This window comes from Zonotrichia leucophrys, chromosome 5 (assembly GCF_028769735.1).
Source record: "Zonotrichia leucophrys gambelii isolate GWCS_2022_RI chromosome 5, RI_Zleu_2.0, whole genome shotgun sequence".
Lineage (NCBI taxonomy): Eukaryota > Metazoa > Chordata > Aves > Passeriformes > Passerellidae > Zonotrichia > Zonotrichia leucophrys.
In genome coordinates, this window is record NC_088175.1 from 35,112,332 (window position 1) to 35,130,611 (window position 18,280).

Here is an 18,280-nt window from a genome sequence, read left to right on the forward strand (position 1 = left end):
TCATCTCCCAAGGGAGACTGCAGTTGAACTTCCTGCATTTGTACAATGCTGTGCAGGACTGGGGGTCTGTTCCTCAGAGAATTGTGCTCCAAGCAGGCCCAGGCCAGGACTTAAAGCTGACCCCCTTTCTCTGCCAGGGATGGACGCAAACCATTGCATTCACAGAGCCCTCACTTTGGAGGGTGAAGAAAACTCATCATTCACATAACTCCCTACGTCATCTTATTTGCATCTAACCAATATCTGGCAAACTGGAGCTCGTGACATAGGAGAGGCTCTGTCTGTCCTAAGCTGGCCTCTTTTCTGGTCAAGGGTTTTTACTTGGGAGGGTGTGGGTGGGGAGTGGTGGTGCAGGGGATGGGACACTTCAATTTATACCTCATTTTAGCTGCTGTACCTGAGTTTATTTCTCCTCTGGTAAGAAAGTGACTGTACTTAACACCAAGCAAATAGTGAAAATTAAAGCTGTTTCACTTCACTGTCACAATATCTTTCTTTATTTTTGGGATTTTTTTTTAAGAAATGCACACAGAAACCGTGCAGAGAGTGCTTCAGGCTTGTGTTCTGGTTTATATTACAAAAAAAACTTTCCTTTCAATATAAAAAATGATTACAGTAGGGAATACAGGATAAATTAGCTCCACTATCTAATAAAAAGAACATTTACATTTTTTTAAAATATATTTCAAACATTATTTCACACGCAGCCCTTTTCCCAGGCATTTGTGATAGTCATTGGAGCATTAAATAGCAACCAGGAGGCAGGGATGCTGAGAGGGGCTGGGGGCTGGCCCAGGCTGGTCTCTGCTACTCCCTCCAAGGTGCTTGGGCCATGGTCACAGTGCTACAGCAAAGGAGACAGCAGCTCCTTCTGCTCTCCAGCCTGCCCAGAGTTCTCCAGCCAGCAGTCGCTTGAGCCCCTGGCCCCAAAATACTCACCAGAGCTGTTAAAAACAAATACAAAAATACAACTGCTTCTCCTGCCTACAGTTCTGAAAACTACTGTACCACAGAGGGGACAGCCACGAAACCAAGGGACAAAACCAACAAATTTACATGCTTTACCATAGAGTGGGAGTCTGCTTTCTGGGCTTGCTTGTTCATTAAGTTCCCCCAAGGAAATTCCTTCTGCCTGTTACCAACTGCTAAATATCCTCTCGGACTTGCACATATCTTTACAGCTATCTCCATTTCTTGTTTGGAATTGCTGCCTGGCCTTTTGAGCTGTGTTCCCAGTGGCACGTGAGCCAGCCTGCAGAGAGGATTTGAAGTCTTCGCACAGCAAAGAGCAGTGGGGGATCAAAAAAGGTAGAAGAGGAGAAACAGCTGTGCACAGCCCAGAATAACAGATGAAGAAGAGATCCTTTTGAAGATACAGGGGACTACCATTAGGGAGAGAGGGAAAGCAAGAAAGCTAAAAACAGACAAAGCAATGAGTACAGAATTAGGAAAGCCAAAGAGAAACAAGCCAGCCAAGATCATACTTCAGGCATGTGTATTTAGTACTTAGTGCTCTGGCTGCTTTGGTCTGGTTCCCCCATCTCTAACAGGTTTTTTTTCCCCATGCCACTGGTGGCAGAAAAGGCTTTTAGGCTTTTTTCCCCTTCAGCCACCCACCATGCACAAATGAGGATAATTTGCCCTGACCTGAGAACTCTACATAATAAACTGATGGGAAAGGAAAAAACTGGAGACTGGGGGAGGCAGTTCTGCTTCTTTCGATCACCTCCAGCCAAATTACCAACACTGCTGACAGTTTTGTTCCTTCCCTGGGAATTGCTGTCCCAGAACAGTCACTGACACCAGCTCCTGAGGCAGAAGGAGAACAGATAAGCTTGCTTTCTGCTCGGCAGATTCCCTACAAGACTGGTAGATGGAACAGATTTTTCTTATCTTAAGTGCAGCACCTGCTGTCCAGGACAAATACTGCTGGGTTTTGGCTAACAAAACTGTTTTTCTTTATTAAACAACAGACCAGAGATTAATGCTAAAATGCCTCATTACAAGGAGGTCCAGAGGGAAATAGTTCTGAACAGATTTCCAGAAGGTTTAATGCAACATCTGATGCTGCTCAGCAGCCCTGGCAACATATTTTGTTGCTGGAATATGCTGACTGCAGCATGGGGAGGCTGCAGCTCTACCTGCCCAGCCCTCGCCATTGAATAAATTGTTCTCAAATGAAGCTTGGAAAAGCTCCTAATGCCTCCTTCCTGTTCCCTAGTATCCTGATTCCCTAACCTAGATACTTAGATCTTTGTCTATTGTGGCCCCAGCTTTCTGCTGCTTTCCTTCCTTGCCTGTAGTCTGTGCAGTGCCACTGGGAGAGCTCAAGGGACACAGCCTCAGGGGTGTAAGGCAACAGCCAGAGGATGAACATCCTGCTGCTGCAAAACCTGGGCACAAAGTTTAATGCTCTGCTCCTTCCTTGCCAGAGATTACAGCTTTCCGAGGAGCTGGTCTGAGCCTATATAAAAGTGCTCCCATAATCTGAGCCTATAAAATTTGTAAAAATTTTGTAAATCTAAACAAGAAACCACATCCCCTTCTGTCATTCCCCAGTAAAATGAGTTTGGAATCAGGGAGTAAGTGACCAGATGAACAATTAAGGCAGCAGGGATTGATGATTCCAGATGAGAAACTAGTCACCTATGCAAATCAATATCCACAGCAGCAGCTGGAGCAGTGTGGCTGCACACAGGGTGTTCTTGGATCATGCCTGGGGTCTCAATAGCTCCAGCTTAATCTCTGACCAAGGTCCAGTCCCAGCCATCTTTCTCAGGTTCACTTCCAAATGATTGAGCAGGTGACATGTTAGTTAAATACCAAACTATCTCAAGGGAGGAAACACTATCAACTAAAACAATTCTGACTTGATTACTTTCATCATGAGCCCATGGGAGAATCTCAGGGGAAATTCTCTGACCAGAAATGATTCCACCAGACTGGTCCAGGAAACCAGCATGGGAGTGGTTGACAAACTTCAGCCTCTTCAATCCAGCACCATGTCTGGACCTCTCCTGAAGGCTGGAAAAACATGCAGAAACCACTGCAAATATTTATGCTAACAGAGCACCACAAACCATTTTTTTGCAAGTATCAGAGGAAAGGCAAAGGCTGACAAGATTTAAATAGTATATCCTCCCTTCTCAGGAAGGCAGCGGTATCAACGATGCTTGACCAGAGCCATTTTTCCACAGGAGATGGGAACACAGCAGGGAACCATTTGGTCTCTTTCACAACAGTGAACAATAAATCTTAGTAAAAACCGAAAGGTAGGCACCAAACTCTTGACCCTCAGCCAGCCTTAGCTGAGTCCCATTGTTAAGTTAGATCACGTTGCTCCTGCTTGGAGTTCCAGAGAAAAGCCAGCCTCACTGAAGTGCTTGATATCTCTGACAAGTTTCACACGACAGGGGCAATGCTTCCACTGAAGAATGAGTGTTCTCATCCTGTGGCTGGGAATTAAAGCCATAATCTTGCAGATGTTGACTACACCTGTTTAGACAAGCCACCACTGCTTGTTTCAAACCCACCTGGTCAAGGCCAACCTGTTGCCTTATGCAGCCCCTGCGTGTCTGTTCTTGGGTCCTCTGTTGTCTAAAGCACGATGAAGTGGTGAATGTAGGCTCAGCCTGGTGTGAGAGGCAGCTGTGCTCCTCCTCCCTGACCCCCACCAGCTCCATCCGTCTCTAGTGCAATCGGCGGCTCTGGGCTCCTGCTCCACGGTTGCTGCGGGTGGCTCTGGGCAAGGGTCCGGTGTACAGTGTAGTGCACATCACCTCAAAGTTCCAGCCCCTGAAGTACAATCCTTTTGGTCATTCATATATTACAACCCTCTTTTTTTCTTTTTATTTTTTTATCCCTGTCCCATTTTGTTAAAAAAAATAAAGTTTTTTTGGGCGTTTTCAGGCTTTGTTTCTTCGGATTTTCCTTCTTTCTTCTGAGCATGTGGGGAACATGGTGGTTCATGGGCCACTTACTGGATCCCTCGAAAGAGACACATAGCAAAGATCATGGCAAACAGCTGGGAAGAAGAGAGCAAAAACAAAACAGAGAACCATAAACATCAATGGCATCTTCCATAAGATCAGCAAAGCCCTCCCTGGCCCTGGGACCACCCCCATTGCTTCCTCCTACCCAGCAGTCAGTGATGCAGAGAGGGGGACCCATACCACCCACAGGAGGCGGTGGCAAAACTCCTCTGCCCCTCCCTGCCCCCCAAACTGTTAGTGGCTACAGCAGCAGCCTGACTTCATTCCCAAACTGCCCTTGGTGCCACAGGGGCACAGGATCCACAGTCCCTGCTCTGCACATCTCTGCTACTGCCTGGCATGGGCACAGCACAGCCTTTGTGGGAGGCTGCTGCGCCTCTGCCCAGATCTCCCCTTTGCCCAAGATGGGGGGCTTTTAAAGTACCCAGCCTTTCTCTACAATGCCACAGAGACATAATTTCTGGGCTAAAATCATGTCTGGTGGATGCCTGTTCTCCAGAGACATCACCAAAATAGTGGGTACTAATGCAGGACAATGAAAGTGCTCTGGAGCCCATCTTTTCAGTCTCTAAACAGGTTTTAAAGCACAGGCAGGGTTTGAGCACATTAACCAAGTGACAGATTAGTCAGCTGGCCAGGGCACTGTGGCAGTGGGAGCAGTGGCTGTGCAGGGCCCTGTGGAGAGCACCAGGTCCCCAAAGCCCCTGCGGCCTGCGTGGCAGGGCATGAGCTCTGTGCAGGCCCAGCACGAGGTGGCACTGCAGGCATGTGGCACCCGTTATTTCCCTGCCCTTTGTGTCAAAGGCTCAAGAAGCCTCTTTCCAGGCAATTAAACCCACAAGTTGATAGCCTGCTTGCACTTTGCCAGAGCAGCTTTCCCTGGCGAGGGGGAGCAGCTGCCTGTTTGCCTTGCTGCCGGCACCTTACTGACACTGCTTTGTTCCAGTCACACAACAGTCAGTACCTCAATAGCCAGCACTCCGATGGCAAGAGCTCCTGCCAGGTACACGTATGTCTCGAAGGAGTTCAGGATCACGGTGTAGCAGCCCTAGGGAAGACAAAACATGGTGAGATACACCTGAGCAGCACATTGTGGTGTTCTCACAGCAGAGCCCTTGCTAGGACACGAGGTGCTCTCAGACCAGGCACCTCAAGCATGGCCCCCTCTCACCACCTCACCCAGCCCCAAGGCACAGGAGGCAGAGGTCCACGGGACAGTGCAGGGGAAGAGGAAGGTGTTGCTGTAGTGTACTGGGAGTGGTTCACACCCCTCACTGACCATGAGGAACTGTGAGTTCCTGCAGGCCAGAGAGGAGCAGCACAGAGAGGAGCTCCATCTGCAAAGGGCAGAGACTAAGCACAGAGGGAAGGACACACTGCAGGTGACAGACATCCCAGACTGGCTAGAGAAAAGGACTATTTATTTAAAGCCAAGGTAGGAAATTCTTGATTCATCTCTTACAGCCAGCAGCTCTTTACCAACCCAGGACCTTTTCTCTGTGTTTCCCCCCAAAGAGGCTGGCTGAACACCTGCTAATCTTGCTATAGAAGAAGAATTTCATTAGGAACTCAGGACCATGCACTGTGGTAATTATTCCATTTATGAAGCATAGCCACCATCACCCTTAATTAAATTTATGGTTGCTAATACAATTAACAGCAGGTAGATCTTCTTGCAAAGTTTACAGGACATTTCTGGAAATCACCAGCTTACCCTGGCCTCAGTTTTCCCAACCTAGAATTTCAACCCACTGGGAAATTTCTGCAAACATAAAGAAAAAAAAAAAGAAAAAAAAGAAAATTCTGCAAACATAAAGATAAAAGCAGATTGGAGTTTGTCCAATATGAAAAGCAGATTCCTCTCCACTGAGAATACACTTCACACATACATTTTAATCCTATCTATACTGCTAGGATATTTCAATCACCTGGTTTTTTCCCTTCCACCAAAGTCTTGGAACTGCAAAGACAGCACAATAGTTATGTACCTGTATCCATGCCACACCCTGCTCACTGTGAGTGAGGCACAACTGGTGGAGAGTGATGGAGGGCATGGAGAAGATCCATTCATGAGGCTACCCCAGGGAACCCAGACTGCTGGGGCAGTAACTGAGCTGTTAAAACCATGCTCTTGCCAACATGAGACCACTCAGCATCAGCTTTCTTCCAGCCATGTTTCAGCCAAATCTTCAGAGAAAAGCATCCAGCTCAGCAACAAATATTTGTGTGCTTGCCAGACCTCCAACCTTAACCCAGCCTTCAGCATGCTCTGCTCAGCTGGCTACAAACCCGAGCAAGCACAAATGTGTCAGCACTGTCCTACCAGCATGGTGGCCCAAGAGCTTGACTTTACTCCAGCAATGCCTCAATTCAGCTCTCAGTTGCTTAGGATTATCTCTCCTGTTTTACAAAGTGTACCACTCTGTGCTTGATGACACCTGCTGTGTACACAGCTTCTTCCACCAACACTCTGGTGACATGGGCTTGCAGGAAGCCTTCCCTTTCAATGGAAACGGTAAGCTTCAGCATTACCACTCAGGGAAAACTTTAACCCCCTTTCTCACAATGCATTTATCTTTCCCTCCCTGCTGTCTGTCATCTCTCTCCTCCCCATCTATTCCCAGCAATCAGACCTGGCAGAAGCAGCATGGTGCTGTCTGCTATGATCTCTCACCCAGAGTGCCTTTGCCAACCATTTCCAGCTGCCAGTCAGGGAACAGTTCACATGCTGCTTCCAAAATCCTTTCCTCTCTTTCTCAATCTGCTCTTAAGTGCTGAAAAGAGGACCACTGCCTAGTCTGGAGGGAGAAGGAGGCTTGTACATATGATCAGTACAGAGCTCATTTGGTTTAACTAATGCTGTGGTGAACACAATCAGGAACTTTGCTGGAAAGTTTCTTAAACATCATGTCTTGGTGACATTGGAAAGAAACTCAACCCTGCATCAATAGGATGAACTGTATTATCATAATCCAGTACTGCAAAAAATTGCCAAGTAGAGAAGCCTGGCAAAAGAATCATAGATTAGAACTATAGAATGGTCTGGGTTGGGCAGGCCCTAAAGATCACCTAGTTCCAACCCCTCTGCTACAGTCAAACCACTGCCAGTAGACCAGGATGCTCAAAGCCCCATCCAACCTGGCCATGAACATTTCTAATGATGAGGCATCCACAACTTCTCTGAACAACCTTTCTCCACATCTCACCACCCTCACAGTCAATAATTTCTTCTGTAATATCTAGACTAAAACTACACTCTTTCAGTGTAAGGCAATTCCTCCTTGGTCTATCATTTCATGCCTTTGTAAAAATTCTCTCCATCTTTCTTGTAGGCCCCCTGCAGGTACTGGAAGACAGCTATATGAAATGCCCTCTTTCTGCAGTAAAGAGTAAAGAAGCAGAGAAATGAAGCTTTCCAAATTCTCTTCCTTAGAAAACAGACATGGTTTTCTGTGGCTGTTTAACCCTTGATATTTTGATTGTATGTATTGATTAGGAGTCTTTGTGAACTAAATTGGAACCATTCCTGCAGCAAGAGCCAACTCCATCCCATCCTACCTGACCTGTGCTAGCTTGCTAATTAACTTCTCAGAGGTAGTTCTAACCTTCGTAAACACAACAGAACTTGATATAAATTTCCACCTTACCACTCAATCCCTTAGGAAAATATTTGTATTTCTGATGATAGAGGACAACATGGACTTAGCAGTGTATGCAATGAAAGGAGATTTTCAAAATCAGCCATATGCCATCACTTCAAAAGCTGTCAGCAGGAGTGTAATTAGGATGTGAGGTACAGTCAGGACCTGCCAGATTCACCAGCTACCCAAGACCACTACAGCCATCTCTGCCCACTGTGAAGCTCCTTCTTCTAGTGTTCAGCCTCCCTTACCTGCCGGTTCTGAAACCTCTCAATGCCTTCTAGACAAGCTTCCTTGTTGACAAACATCCCCTCCCGGCTCTGGAGCTCTCGCTGGCAGCAAGCCTCTGGTGTTGACTTTTCCAAAGAAGAATATGGCAGGTGACGAATATCTTCAAAATCTTCTGGTCCGTTCACCCCACAGCAGGCAAACTGGAGAGAGGCACAGAGAAGAAAGGAAAACAGAAGTGACACTTTTCCCTCAAAGCAAACTTGAGAAATCTAATACCTGTTCCTGTAGGGATCGAAGTTTTAGTCAAAGCAGGGACAAAACAGCTTTTGCTTCCAAAGAATTGGGTTGTGCTTGTTCCTTGGAGCTTCTGTTTCAATGAAGCTTTATGAAGTCCCAATGTTTCTATGGCATACTGTAGATTCTAAGGTGCTACTGGGAATATTGCTGCAAACTACACGGGGCTTTGGGGCATATCCAAAATGACTTGAGATCATCCAGCAGTATGACCCAGGCTCCCAACCACCCTTTCTCCTCATAGCTAATGGCCAGAATTGTTGCTGCTCAAAGGCATTGCTAGGTGATTTGAGTAAGGTCCCTCTTTAGGATTCCAGTCAGATGCTTTTTAAGGATTCAAGTCATACTCTGACTCCGTCTCCTTTCAGTCAGCAAAAGGAAATGTCTTTATTAAAGTCCTGAATCAGCATGAAGGGCAGCAATCATCCTTTCCTTTTAAGATTAAAATTGACTTTTCATCTGCAGAAGCTGACATCCTGCTTTTCACTCCTGAGGGTATACACCATGGGGTGTACAGAGCACTAACACATGTGTGTACACACACACACATGCACACACAGACTGAATTCCTTGTGGTAGGTAATAACAACTGCAGTTCCAATGACAGTCGACCTGTAACCTGCCCAATTACAGGTGTAATAGCAAAGTCAGTTTTGATAGCTAATATTTCTGTAGTGAAAATACATAATTAGGCACACTCCTGCCTAAGCTAACTACAAAACACAAGTTAATGCCAGCTTTTGGCTGCTGTTGGCTGGGAATAATTTCAAAGCAGTCTGCAAAGTGAAAGGCCCAGAGCAAGTGCAGTGATACCCAGTTGCAGACACCTCCACTGCTCTCTGTGCCCAATATTTGAAAAGTGAGGGTACTCCAATGCCTAAGGCTTTGGCAAATCAGGTGACCCTGATGCAGTCACTAGGAGTGTCTCTCTCAGGACTGGCGGCAGTTCCATTTGAGAGAGATTGACTGCCAGCCAAAGTCTCACCTCCCTTCAACCACAAGCCCTGGTGCTAGGCTGGACATGACAGGATGGTTGAAGCAGGCTGATCCCAGGAGAGCTGAGGGTGTAGGCTGAGGAGTGTGTTGGTGGCCACTGACCACGGCAGAATGGGACTGGTGTGGTCTGACTCACTGTGATCATAACAGAGTTCCAGGTGGAAGAGAAGACATCCGTGTCATTGTTCCTCTGGTAGTGCTTCTTCAGCTCCTTGGTGAAGAACTCTCTGGTCAGCTGAAATGCACAGACAGGGAGAAATGTAAAGGCTATTGCCAACACCTTTTCCAAACATTTCCCAAAGCCCCCTTCTGTGAATGATGGGCGTTCTTTGTTTTTTGGTTTTTTTGTTTTTTTTTTTGCAAACTTCAGAGAAGAAACATTTGAAAAGCCATTGGCTGAGCCATATCTATGTAGAGGGTAAAGGGTACCTGTTCAATACAACTGTCACTCATTAAAGTCAGAGACTAAACTATATCTGTACTTCTAAAATAATATTTACACTTAAATGTTGGTTGGTTTTAGTTTTTCTTGGGGTTTTTTGTTGTTGTTGTTTTTTTCTTTTAATTTTCAGCACTATTTGAAAGTATTTAATAAATTGAAACAGGCCTGAACCAGATTTTAGAAAGATTGTCAAATCCACATCCAAACTGTATTTTGACTTGCTGTGCTTCATGAGGTCTGCAGGCAAAGCTTGATTTTCCCCTCCACTTTTCAGTCAAACCAGTTAACTTCCTACTATCAATAGGGGAACTGCTCTGGATTTACTTCAATATGTGAGAAAGCAGAATGAAGTCTTAACATGAAACTTTATAGAAATTAAAAAGTAAAAAAAAATTCATCAATAGCCACTAGTCAAGTCATCTTATGAATCAGAAAAAAATGCTATTTGCTTGACAATGCTTTTGATTATCTAAACTATCTGTATACATGAAGAAAAACCCCCTCTTTATATTTAGATAATGTAAACATTTTTCCAAAAGTCAACAATATAAATTATTGGAATTTCATTTACCCCTGTCTATATTTACAGTGAAACAGATTAAATGCACAAACAATTTGTTCCAGAGTCTTCTCAAGAAGTTAGACACCTTGAAATTACATTTACTTAGTATGAGTCTCTGGAGGAATAGTGAACATACAATCCTGTCCTGGGGTGACGTTATGATGCTTGTATCCCCATTCATCTGTTCTGTGCCTTTAAGACCGGCTCTGAAGAGTGGAAGTTTTGTTTGGGTTTCTCTTATCAGGGACACAGAGATGAGCAGTATATAGGGCTGTTTTTCACTTCTTGCTTCAGCTTGCTGCTTTGCTTGCTCCCTTTTCTGCTCTTGCTTCTGCTCTGCTTTGGCCTCTGCTTATTAGCTAGTTCTAGCTAAACAGTCCACATTCCTTCCCGGACTGTTTCTCCTCTCCTGTTCCTGTGACCATCTCGAACCTGCTCCGGACTGGGACCCGGGAACACCGAAGGTTTGGCTGCAGCAGCTGGCCCAGCGCCGGAGGGACTGAGAACAGAGCAACCACCCCCGAAAGAGACTTTCTGATTTTGCCATCTTTCTCAAAGCGGTGTCATCTGGTATTGTTCATTTTGTGTGCTGGGGGGTGCTGTGTCTGTCAAATAAACAGGTTCTTTCCACCTCTCTCCAAGGAATTTTTCCCAAACCAGTTGGGGGGAGGGGCCGTGTGGGTTTGGCTTTCTGGAGGGGCCCTCCTTTGCAGATTCTTTAACAAATTTGCCCTAAACCATGTCAAATCCTAATAATCATGTTAAACTGAACATCCCAATTCAATCTTGTTGCCTTTGTCATTTCAGGGCAAAAACTTCAAGAAATCCTCTTTCACATTCCCAATAGATCTGGACTTGTGTGGTCCCTTCTCCAAAATGTCTTGTGATTTGTGATCCAAACAGACAAAATCTTCTGCCGCTGCAAAAGCCACAGTGAAGGGGGCTGGCCTTGGCTGGCTGCAGCACTGCTGTGATGTTGCATATTGGTAGCATCAGGAATTAAGCTGCCTGAAAAATACCCTTTCTATTCCCCCCTGTTGTTCTTACAGCACTGCTGACACAGTAACAGAGACTGCTACAAGCTGGTTTCAGGTTCTTGATATGCAACGTGAAATATCTCACATACACATACATATGTATGAGCTCTATGGGTGGGCACAAAAGCACAAGCACAAAACTGTTTGTTTCATTTGTATTACAAAATTTAAGGACAAAACCCCCACTTTAGTGACTTCTTAAAAGACCCTGGATACCACCTAATATTGGCATCTCTTTTACAAATACAAACAAAGGCCAGATGTAATTACTACATCAGTACTGGGTAAAACTTTGTCACAAATGCTTGAATCATGCAGTTAGCTCAATCTCACTACCTTTAATTAGTTATACCATTTAATTCCTAAATTACTTTTTAGTCACAGATATTAACTAATTTTTTTGCTTTTGAACATTAAAATACCAGAGGACATGGCATTTTTGGGAATTTGGTGCACTGAAGGAAGGTGAGGTTCGAAGATGCTGAAATATGAAATATGTCCTCAGTATTCTCCTTTCCTTCCCTTTCTCTGAGTACTTTTATCCAGGCAGCACCCAACCCTGTAGACAGCAGCACATTTTTTTCATGCTCATCTGTTCCTGAAGCACACACTTTGAAACTGATATTACTGCTGGTAATAATACTAGCCGGCTGCCTTTGTTGGGGTCTAAAACAAAAGAGTAATTTAAATATAAAGTGAAACCTTTATTTTGACAGCAGCAATCCCAGAGGAAATTGTTCAGAGTTTGTGTGTGATTTTTACAACACTTGGCCTAAAACAAAGCCTAGTGCTGGAAGAGTACATTTGCCGGGAAAATAACTGATTCCATTTTGTTGGTCCTAAACTGCTTATCCTGAGCATCTCAAGTTCAGAAGAATGGGGCCAAAAAGAAAAAAAATCCTGTTTTAAAAAATTGCTGACAAAGGAGGATGAAATAAGACAGTCCTGTTGACATGCCCAGGGCCCTCCTCTAGCTGAAACAAGTACCGGCCCTGGTGAGATCAGTGCACATTGGACTTTTATGGCAAGAACCATTCAGAAAGGAGCACAGGATCTACTGATAAAACTAGAGCTTCACACAGGCTTTGACAAGACAGTGGTGGCAGCCACAGCCATGAACAATAAGGAGCTGTTCAGCTGTGTTTTGGGCGGGGCGCCTCCAGTGCAGCACATGCACGCATACATTTACATGGCACTGAATGAAGCGACACTGCTTTGTCACACTGGCCAGAAAATAGCTTTGCTGGGATTAGTGCAGCCAGATAAAAGGGGTTTAGAAAAAGGAGGGCATTTCTGCACAACACAGGCATGCTGGCACTGCCCAGGAAGGTCACAGCCTCCTCAAGGATACTGAGTGCTGTGCAAGAAGCCGCCATCATGGTGCCTGCTTGGGGTAACAGGACACACTCTGCCCATCTACATCAGCCTGTAGTATTCTGCTGGGTCTGGCACAGTACAGGGCATGGAGGTGCAGTCACCAGTGCTGCACTTCCCTCTCCTACCATGCCTTCCATCTGAGACATCTCTGCTCAGCTGAGGAAGGTTCACGTTCTTTAGCTTTTGCCTTATGTCTGAGGACATAGAGGCACTAGTGTCCAAGGCGGCTTTCTTATTAAGTGTTAGAACTGGAGCTAAAAATCCAAACAATTGGACTCCACCCAAAGCCTGCCACTGGGCTCTTCTCTTTACTACCATCCTGCTTTCTTGCTTGCTAAGACAGTTCACTAAGAATCAAATATCCCTCCAAGGTTTTTCCCATCCAGACCTCTCAATGGCACATAAAGAGCAATTCCTATTGCTCTTTCAGAGTCTCTGTCTAGTGTTTATGAAAGTCATTATTTTATGGAGAATCTTCTTGATGATAAAGGATTCTCCACCCCCAAAACCTCCTTTTCTAAGGAAGATAAACTCCGGTAATCACCTAGCTAAGTAACAGCAGCCTTCTTTTCAGAGACTGTTTTTAAATAGCTCTTTGGAAGTGCAGCTGGACTTGCAGATCACAGTAGTTCACCTTTGTGACCACCTTCACCTACCCCACCACCTCGTTCTGTTTCACTGACTCTTCCTCTCATGTCAAATTTCTGTGGAAAATATCTCTTTTCTCCCTTATTTTTGTCTCTTGCTTTCTCTCACTCCCTTAGCCGTTAATAATTTAACCCCACTGAGTATTTGGGAGCTGGTTTGAGTAAAACTATACAAGAGTAGTAGTAAAAGAGCTGGTAGTAAAAGTATACAAGAGAAAGCTGCACTGAACATTATCTGTAAAGCAAACAGATAAAGTGTATCTTTTGTCCCATTTTACACACCCATAGAGTCCACAGCCATAAGGACTGGTGCAGCAACCATCACAGAATCTTGCTTGGTAAGCTTCGAAGAAATTTAAATTGGCTAAGTGTGCATTTGCCATCACATGCCCGGAAAGTAATATATTTTGCAAGAAAGAGAAAAGCAAATCTGATCTTGGCCTAAAATTGCTACTGTGAATTATTCTTCCCACCATGGGATCAATGAAAGACCACCTCTGTACATCCGTATAGCTCACCCTAACTCAGAGGTGACAGCTAAATTGGCCCCAAGTAGCCTCCAGGTCAGACAAGCTACCACCACGATATACAGCAACGCCAAAACAATGGTGCATTTTTTCTCTCTGAGGAGAGAACAAACCACAAGAACTCGCAGATCAAGTTTGACTTCTGCATAGAGCCATCTCCAGCTATGCTGGGATCTGACGTTCTTCATTCCTTCTCATTTAAGCCCTTCCTGTCAATCATTCTGACAGAGTGGGAAGCTGGTGCTACAAACAAGGAGACAAGCTCAAGAAAGATAGAAGTTTGTTCCCCTTCAAGTCTTATCTCACAAAACACTGCCAGATGCCACAGAAGTCTAGAATAACCACTGTGACCTTATCTTGCAAGATAACATGATCTTACATGTCCCGTGGCTCCCATGGGAGTGGAAGGTACCAATGCTTTGCCCAGAAGCAAGCTGTAAGGGAGGAGGACAATCCCAGGACTTGCAGCAAGCCTGGGCAGTTTCTTGTACCTTTTACCAGTTTCCCACAGAGAAGGGGGGAGGTAGGAGCATCAGCTGGGAGCTGCTTGCCCAGCCCCTGCTCCCCAGGGACCGTGTTCCATCTCTGTCACAAAGGAATTCTCTAAAAACTCCCAACAGCAGAGCTGTAATGACCACCAGACACCGCATACTGCAATATGTTTATAGGTGTTTCCATAAGAGCATGGTCTAAAAGCCTAAACTGGAATGGGGTACCCATTCTATGTGCAGAGTGCCATCTCTTCCCCACTGCCTTCAGATCTGAGGCAAAGACAAAAGACCACCAGCTCATAAATAGAAGAAAGCCCTCTCACTACCTCCTCCCAAGCCCATCCTACTACACAAATACCACACTCTCCCGCTGTGAGCTTCCCATGTTTTGATTCTTTTCTATCAAAAATGAATACCATTAGAAGCATATAGTGCTTTAAGAAAATCATCATTATACATGGCCCTTCTTTGCTTCTGCCACATTTCTCTCACGCTCAGTACAGCATATGTGCTGCATGTTCTCTTGCTACTGGCAGAGGCAAAATAAGCAAAACAAATATTAACAGTCACTAGTGACCCCTTCTACCAGCCAATGTTTTTTCACACCCATCATTCCAAGAAGGATGGACCTACTTCAGTCAGGCTCTCCTTTGCATACTTGTGAACATGAAAAAAAGTCCACAGACCTTTGCTGTTTAGAGAAAGAAATGAGACTGTGGTTACTACTACTGTAATAGAAGTTTACCACTAGCCCAGGGCAGGGATGATGGCCATATAACAATATTCATTGCAGAAGAATAGAGAAAGGCTACATCATATGAAGCTTTGGAGACAAAGACAAATCTAAGCAGGGCAATAAGTGGGGTGGGACTTGCTTAGGGCTAGTTGGGGGGATATCTTACAAGCAACATTGGTAGGAGTGTGGTGAGCAGCAGAACACGGAAGATCAAGAATGAATATGATTAGAAGATTCATAAGAGATTTTTTGCACTGCAGAGCAAGCATCAGCTCTGTCTGGAAAACAGGCGTTTCCAACAATTAATATTAAACCCATATTATATTGAAAAAGGAAAAGAATTGCTTTTAATTGCAGTGTGACTTTATGATAAAACTTCTCTCTGATGGAATGTGCAGTTGGTTTGGCTGCAAGAGAGTTAGGAAGACTTTAAAAAACTCTAAAAACTTCAGGGATAACTGTGTCACCATAAACTCCCCCTCCTGCACCAGCCAGGTTAGTTGACTTTCCCTGACGTGCTGGCAGTTCTGCAGACAGGCTAGTAATGAACAAGGTTTGCTGATATGTTTGAAACAGCCACTCTACAGACAAATCAGCCACTGTCAACACTCTGCTCCAGCTGTGTATAAACCCATTGGGGTTCAGAGATTGCCCACCATCAGATACTTACATTTTCTCTGAATATAAAAGCCAGGATTGCAGCTGAAAGCTCCGCCAGGAAGATTAGCAAAATAAACATGAAGAACTGGAAGAGAGAAGATAAAGACCACAAACATAGCATTAAATGTCTGCAATAGGTAGTAGGAATACAGAGTTTTGCTGATCACCAATAGATGGAAAAAATAACTGAGGAAACTTGTTTTTCCCCCCTGACAATTAAGAAACTGTATGAGAGAGTCACTTGAAGCAGACATTCCCTCTCTGACCTCATCACAGGACATGGGAGCTTGTGACACTTTTGCCTGGCTCTAATGAGTAAAAGTGTATAAGGTTACAGAACCCATAGCATCCCCTGATAAACCTGCACCAGGTTAAAACAGTAAAGCCTGCTTTGATGGAAAAGCTACATAAATTGAGGACATGTTCACAGAGGTTAAGCTGTCCAGACACAAGTATAGGTATCACATGTCAATGCACACACACACCCCTGATTACAATACAAACAACACAGTTTTACTGTAATATAATCACAGCTTCTCTTGTGTGGAAGAAGGAAGTGGAACACACCCTCAAATATTTATACCTATGACCTACAATGGACTGTTTTCATTTCAGGACAAAATTAGCCTTGGTTAATATCCTCCCCACGCAATGGGGTTGCACTGAGTGAAGTACTAACCACACAGGACCTCTACAGAAAGTTGATAACACACCATAATAATTTAATTTGGTTATGCAAGTATCATCCCTGTCTTGTATGGTATCCAAAGTGTGCATATTCACATCCTTAAGATAAGGGCATGCTGCAGACTTGACAGAAAGCACAGCCTGCCCATCAAAAGATAGTAAAAAGGAAACAGGCCTCCAGGTTGGAGTAAAACTCTTCACACTTATGTAATCATAATTTTACAAAAAGGGAAGGAAAGCAAAATAGAGAGACACATGGCTGTCCAATCTAAGCTGGAACTATATTTCATTCTGTTGCCTTTGCAACCTTCTGCTGCTTCAATCTAAAAGTTTGGTTTTCAGTCTTGCCAAAGGCACCGTGTTTAGGTGAGGCTACCAAGCCTGGGTGATGCACTGTACCTTCACCCCCCACCCCAGAGAAGTAAATCAGATGCACTTCAGAGGTCTCATCCCCAGAGACTGACATGCTGCTGGGAGGGTGCTGTTCCTGGGACCTTGTCTACCCAGAACACTCAGGTACTCGGGAGTGTCTCCAGCCCAGGAAGAGTGATGGGACTCTTGTGGGCTTCCACTTCAGATTCTGCCTGCTCTTGTGTCCAGTTCTCATTGACACTGATGCCTTGTGCTAATTTGATGCTGCTTCAATCGTTACAAACCAGTAAAAAGAACCAACAGGGATGTGCCATTTAACATCCTTAAAACAATGAATGCTGATGCTGAGGAATAGCTATAGGAACAGAGAAGAAAGTGGATAGATTCATACTCTCTCCCAAAATGGCATTTATTCTTGTAGAGAAAATCATGGACTTGAGTAACCATAAGTCTGAACTAGGTGGACAATTTTAACATTCTTATTGCCATAAAGAGAAATTACCATTTGAATCAGCCTGCCTAAAATTCAAACAGGCTGAGAATTTGCTCACAGACTTTGAGATTATTTTACAGAACTGAGTAAATGTTAAGGCATTAACTCAGATTTTGGCATTGTGTGAGAAAGGCAAAAGTGAGCGGAGAACCCTCTAAGACCACATCATGTAGAGGGTAATAAACTTGGTGCATGTTACCAGTGAAGACAGATGAAGCAACAAGTAAAAATAAACACAAGAGAAGTCTGGATTTGTGTGTGTGTGTGAGAGAGAAGTTTATAGAAGGTCTTTCTGAAACAGAAAACAGGCAGACAGGGCCAGAAGTACTATTGTGATCCCCAAGCAATTATTTATAAACACTGTCTGAAAGGCTGTGCATTGTGCACTTCAATAATGGAGAAAGAATTCAAACTTTATGCTTGGAATAGGCAAAATGTTGTTTTGTTGTCAATTATCAGAGCTTTAAGTGATTTGGAAAAGCACATGCACCACCCTATCACATTTGTCTTCCTGCTTCTGCAGTGGAAAAAAAGGAAAAGGAGCCTGGGCTCAAATGACAAAACAAGAAAAGTCAGATGAGCAGGGATTTTTGGGTTTTAACAGCATGCTGTTGCTTGATTTTACTGAACTAGTTAACTCTCTAATTTATTCTTAATGCTGGAGTTTTCTGTGTGGCTTCTTTTTTTTCCTGCTCAGAGACTGTTTTAATTTCACCACAGGAGGGCAAAGAACAAGTGATGAGAATGAACGATGCTTTGCAAATTCACATCATCATCCATCAAGGGATCTCAGCATAGTCACTAAGGTCTAAGGTGGTGATCAAGTGATTAATCCCGTCACCCTGCTAATTGCATTTCATTTACTGATTACTGGGAAGCACATGTTCACCCAAGCTCCAACGCAGGTCTGTGCAGAAGTGGAAGCAGTCATTCCCCGATTATCTGTGATAAGCTTCATTATCATTCCCAAACTGATTTACACTTATATTGTGCACTCTGCATTACAGATTTGTAAGTTACAGTAGGAAAAAACTCACAAGCAGCCATTAGGGTTGATGAGAAGAAGATGGATCATCAGTGTTTCAGAACTTGCTC

At 44.3% G+C, this 18,280-nt stretch overlaps 1 protein-coding gene across 9 annotated transcripts in view; it reads right to left on the minus strand.

Annotated features, from left to right (window-relative positions):
* Positions 1 to 544: 544 nt before the first annotated feature.
* The window catches only part of TSPAN18 (tetraspanin 18), a 121,230-nt gene continuing 103,494 nt past the window's right edge, over positions 545 to 18,280 (minus strand). For all 9 annotated transcript variants that reach the window (XM_064714396.1, XM_064714391.1, XM_064714390.1 and 6 more), the window contains 5 exons: positions 15,644 to 15,718; positions 9,291 to 9,389; positions 7,885 to 8,064; positions 4,957 to 5,040; positions 545 to 4,024 (listed from right to left, as the gene is read on the minus strand). In XM_064714396.1, the coding sequence (XP_064570466.1) occupies positions 3,977 to 4,024; positions 4,957 to 5,040; positions 7,885 to 8,064; positions 9,291 to 9,389; positions 15,644 to 15,718 (486 nt within the window). In that variant the 3' untranslated portion in view covers positions 545 to 3,976. The remainder of the gene's footprint in view (positions 4,025 to 4,956; positions 5,041 to 7,884; positions 8,065 to 9,290; positions 9,390 to 15,643; positions 15,719 to 18,280) is intronic.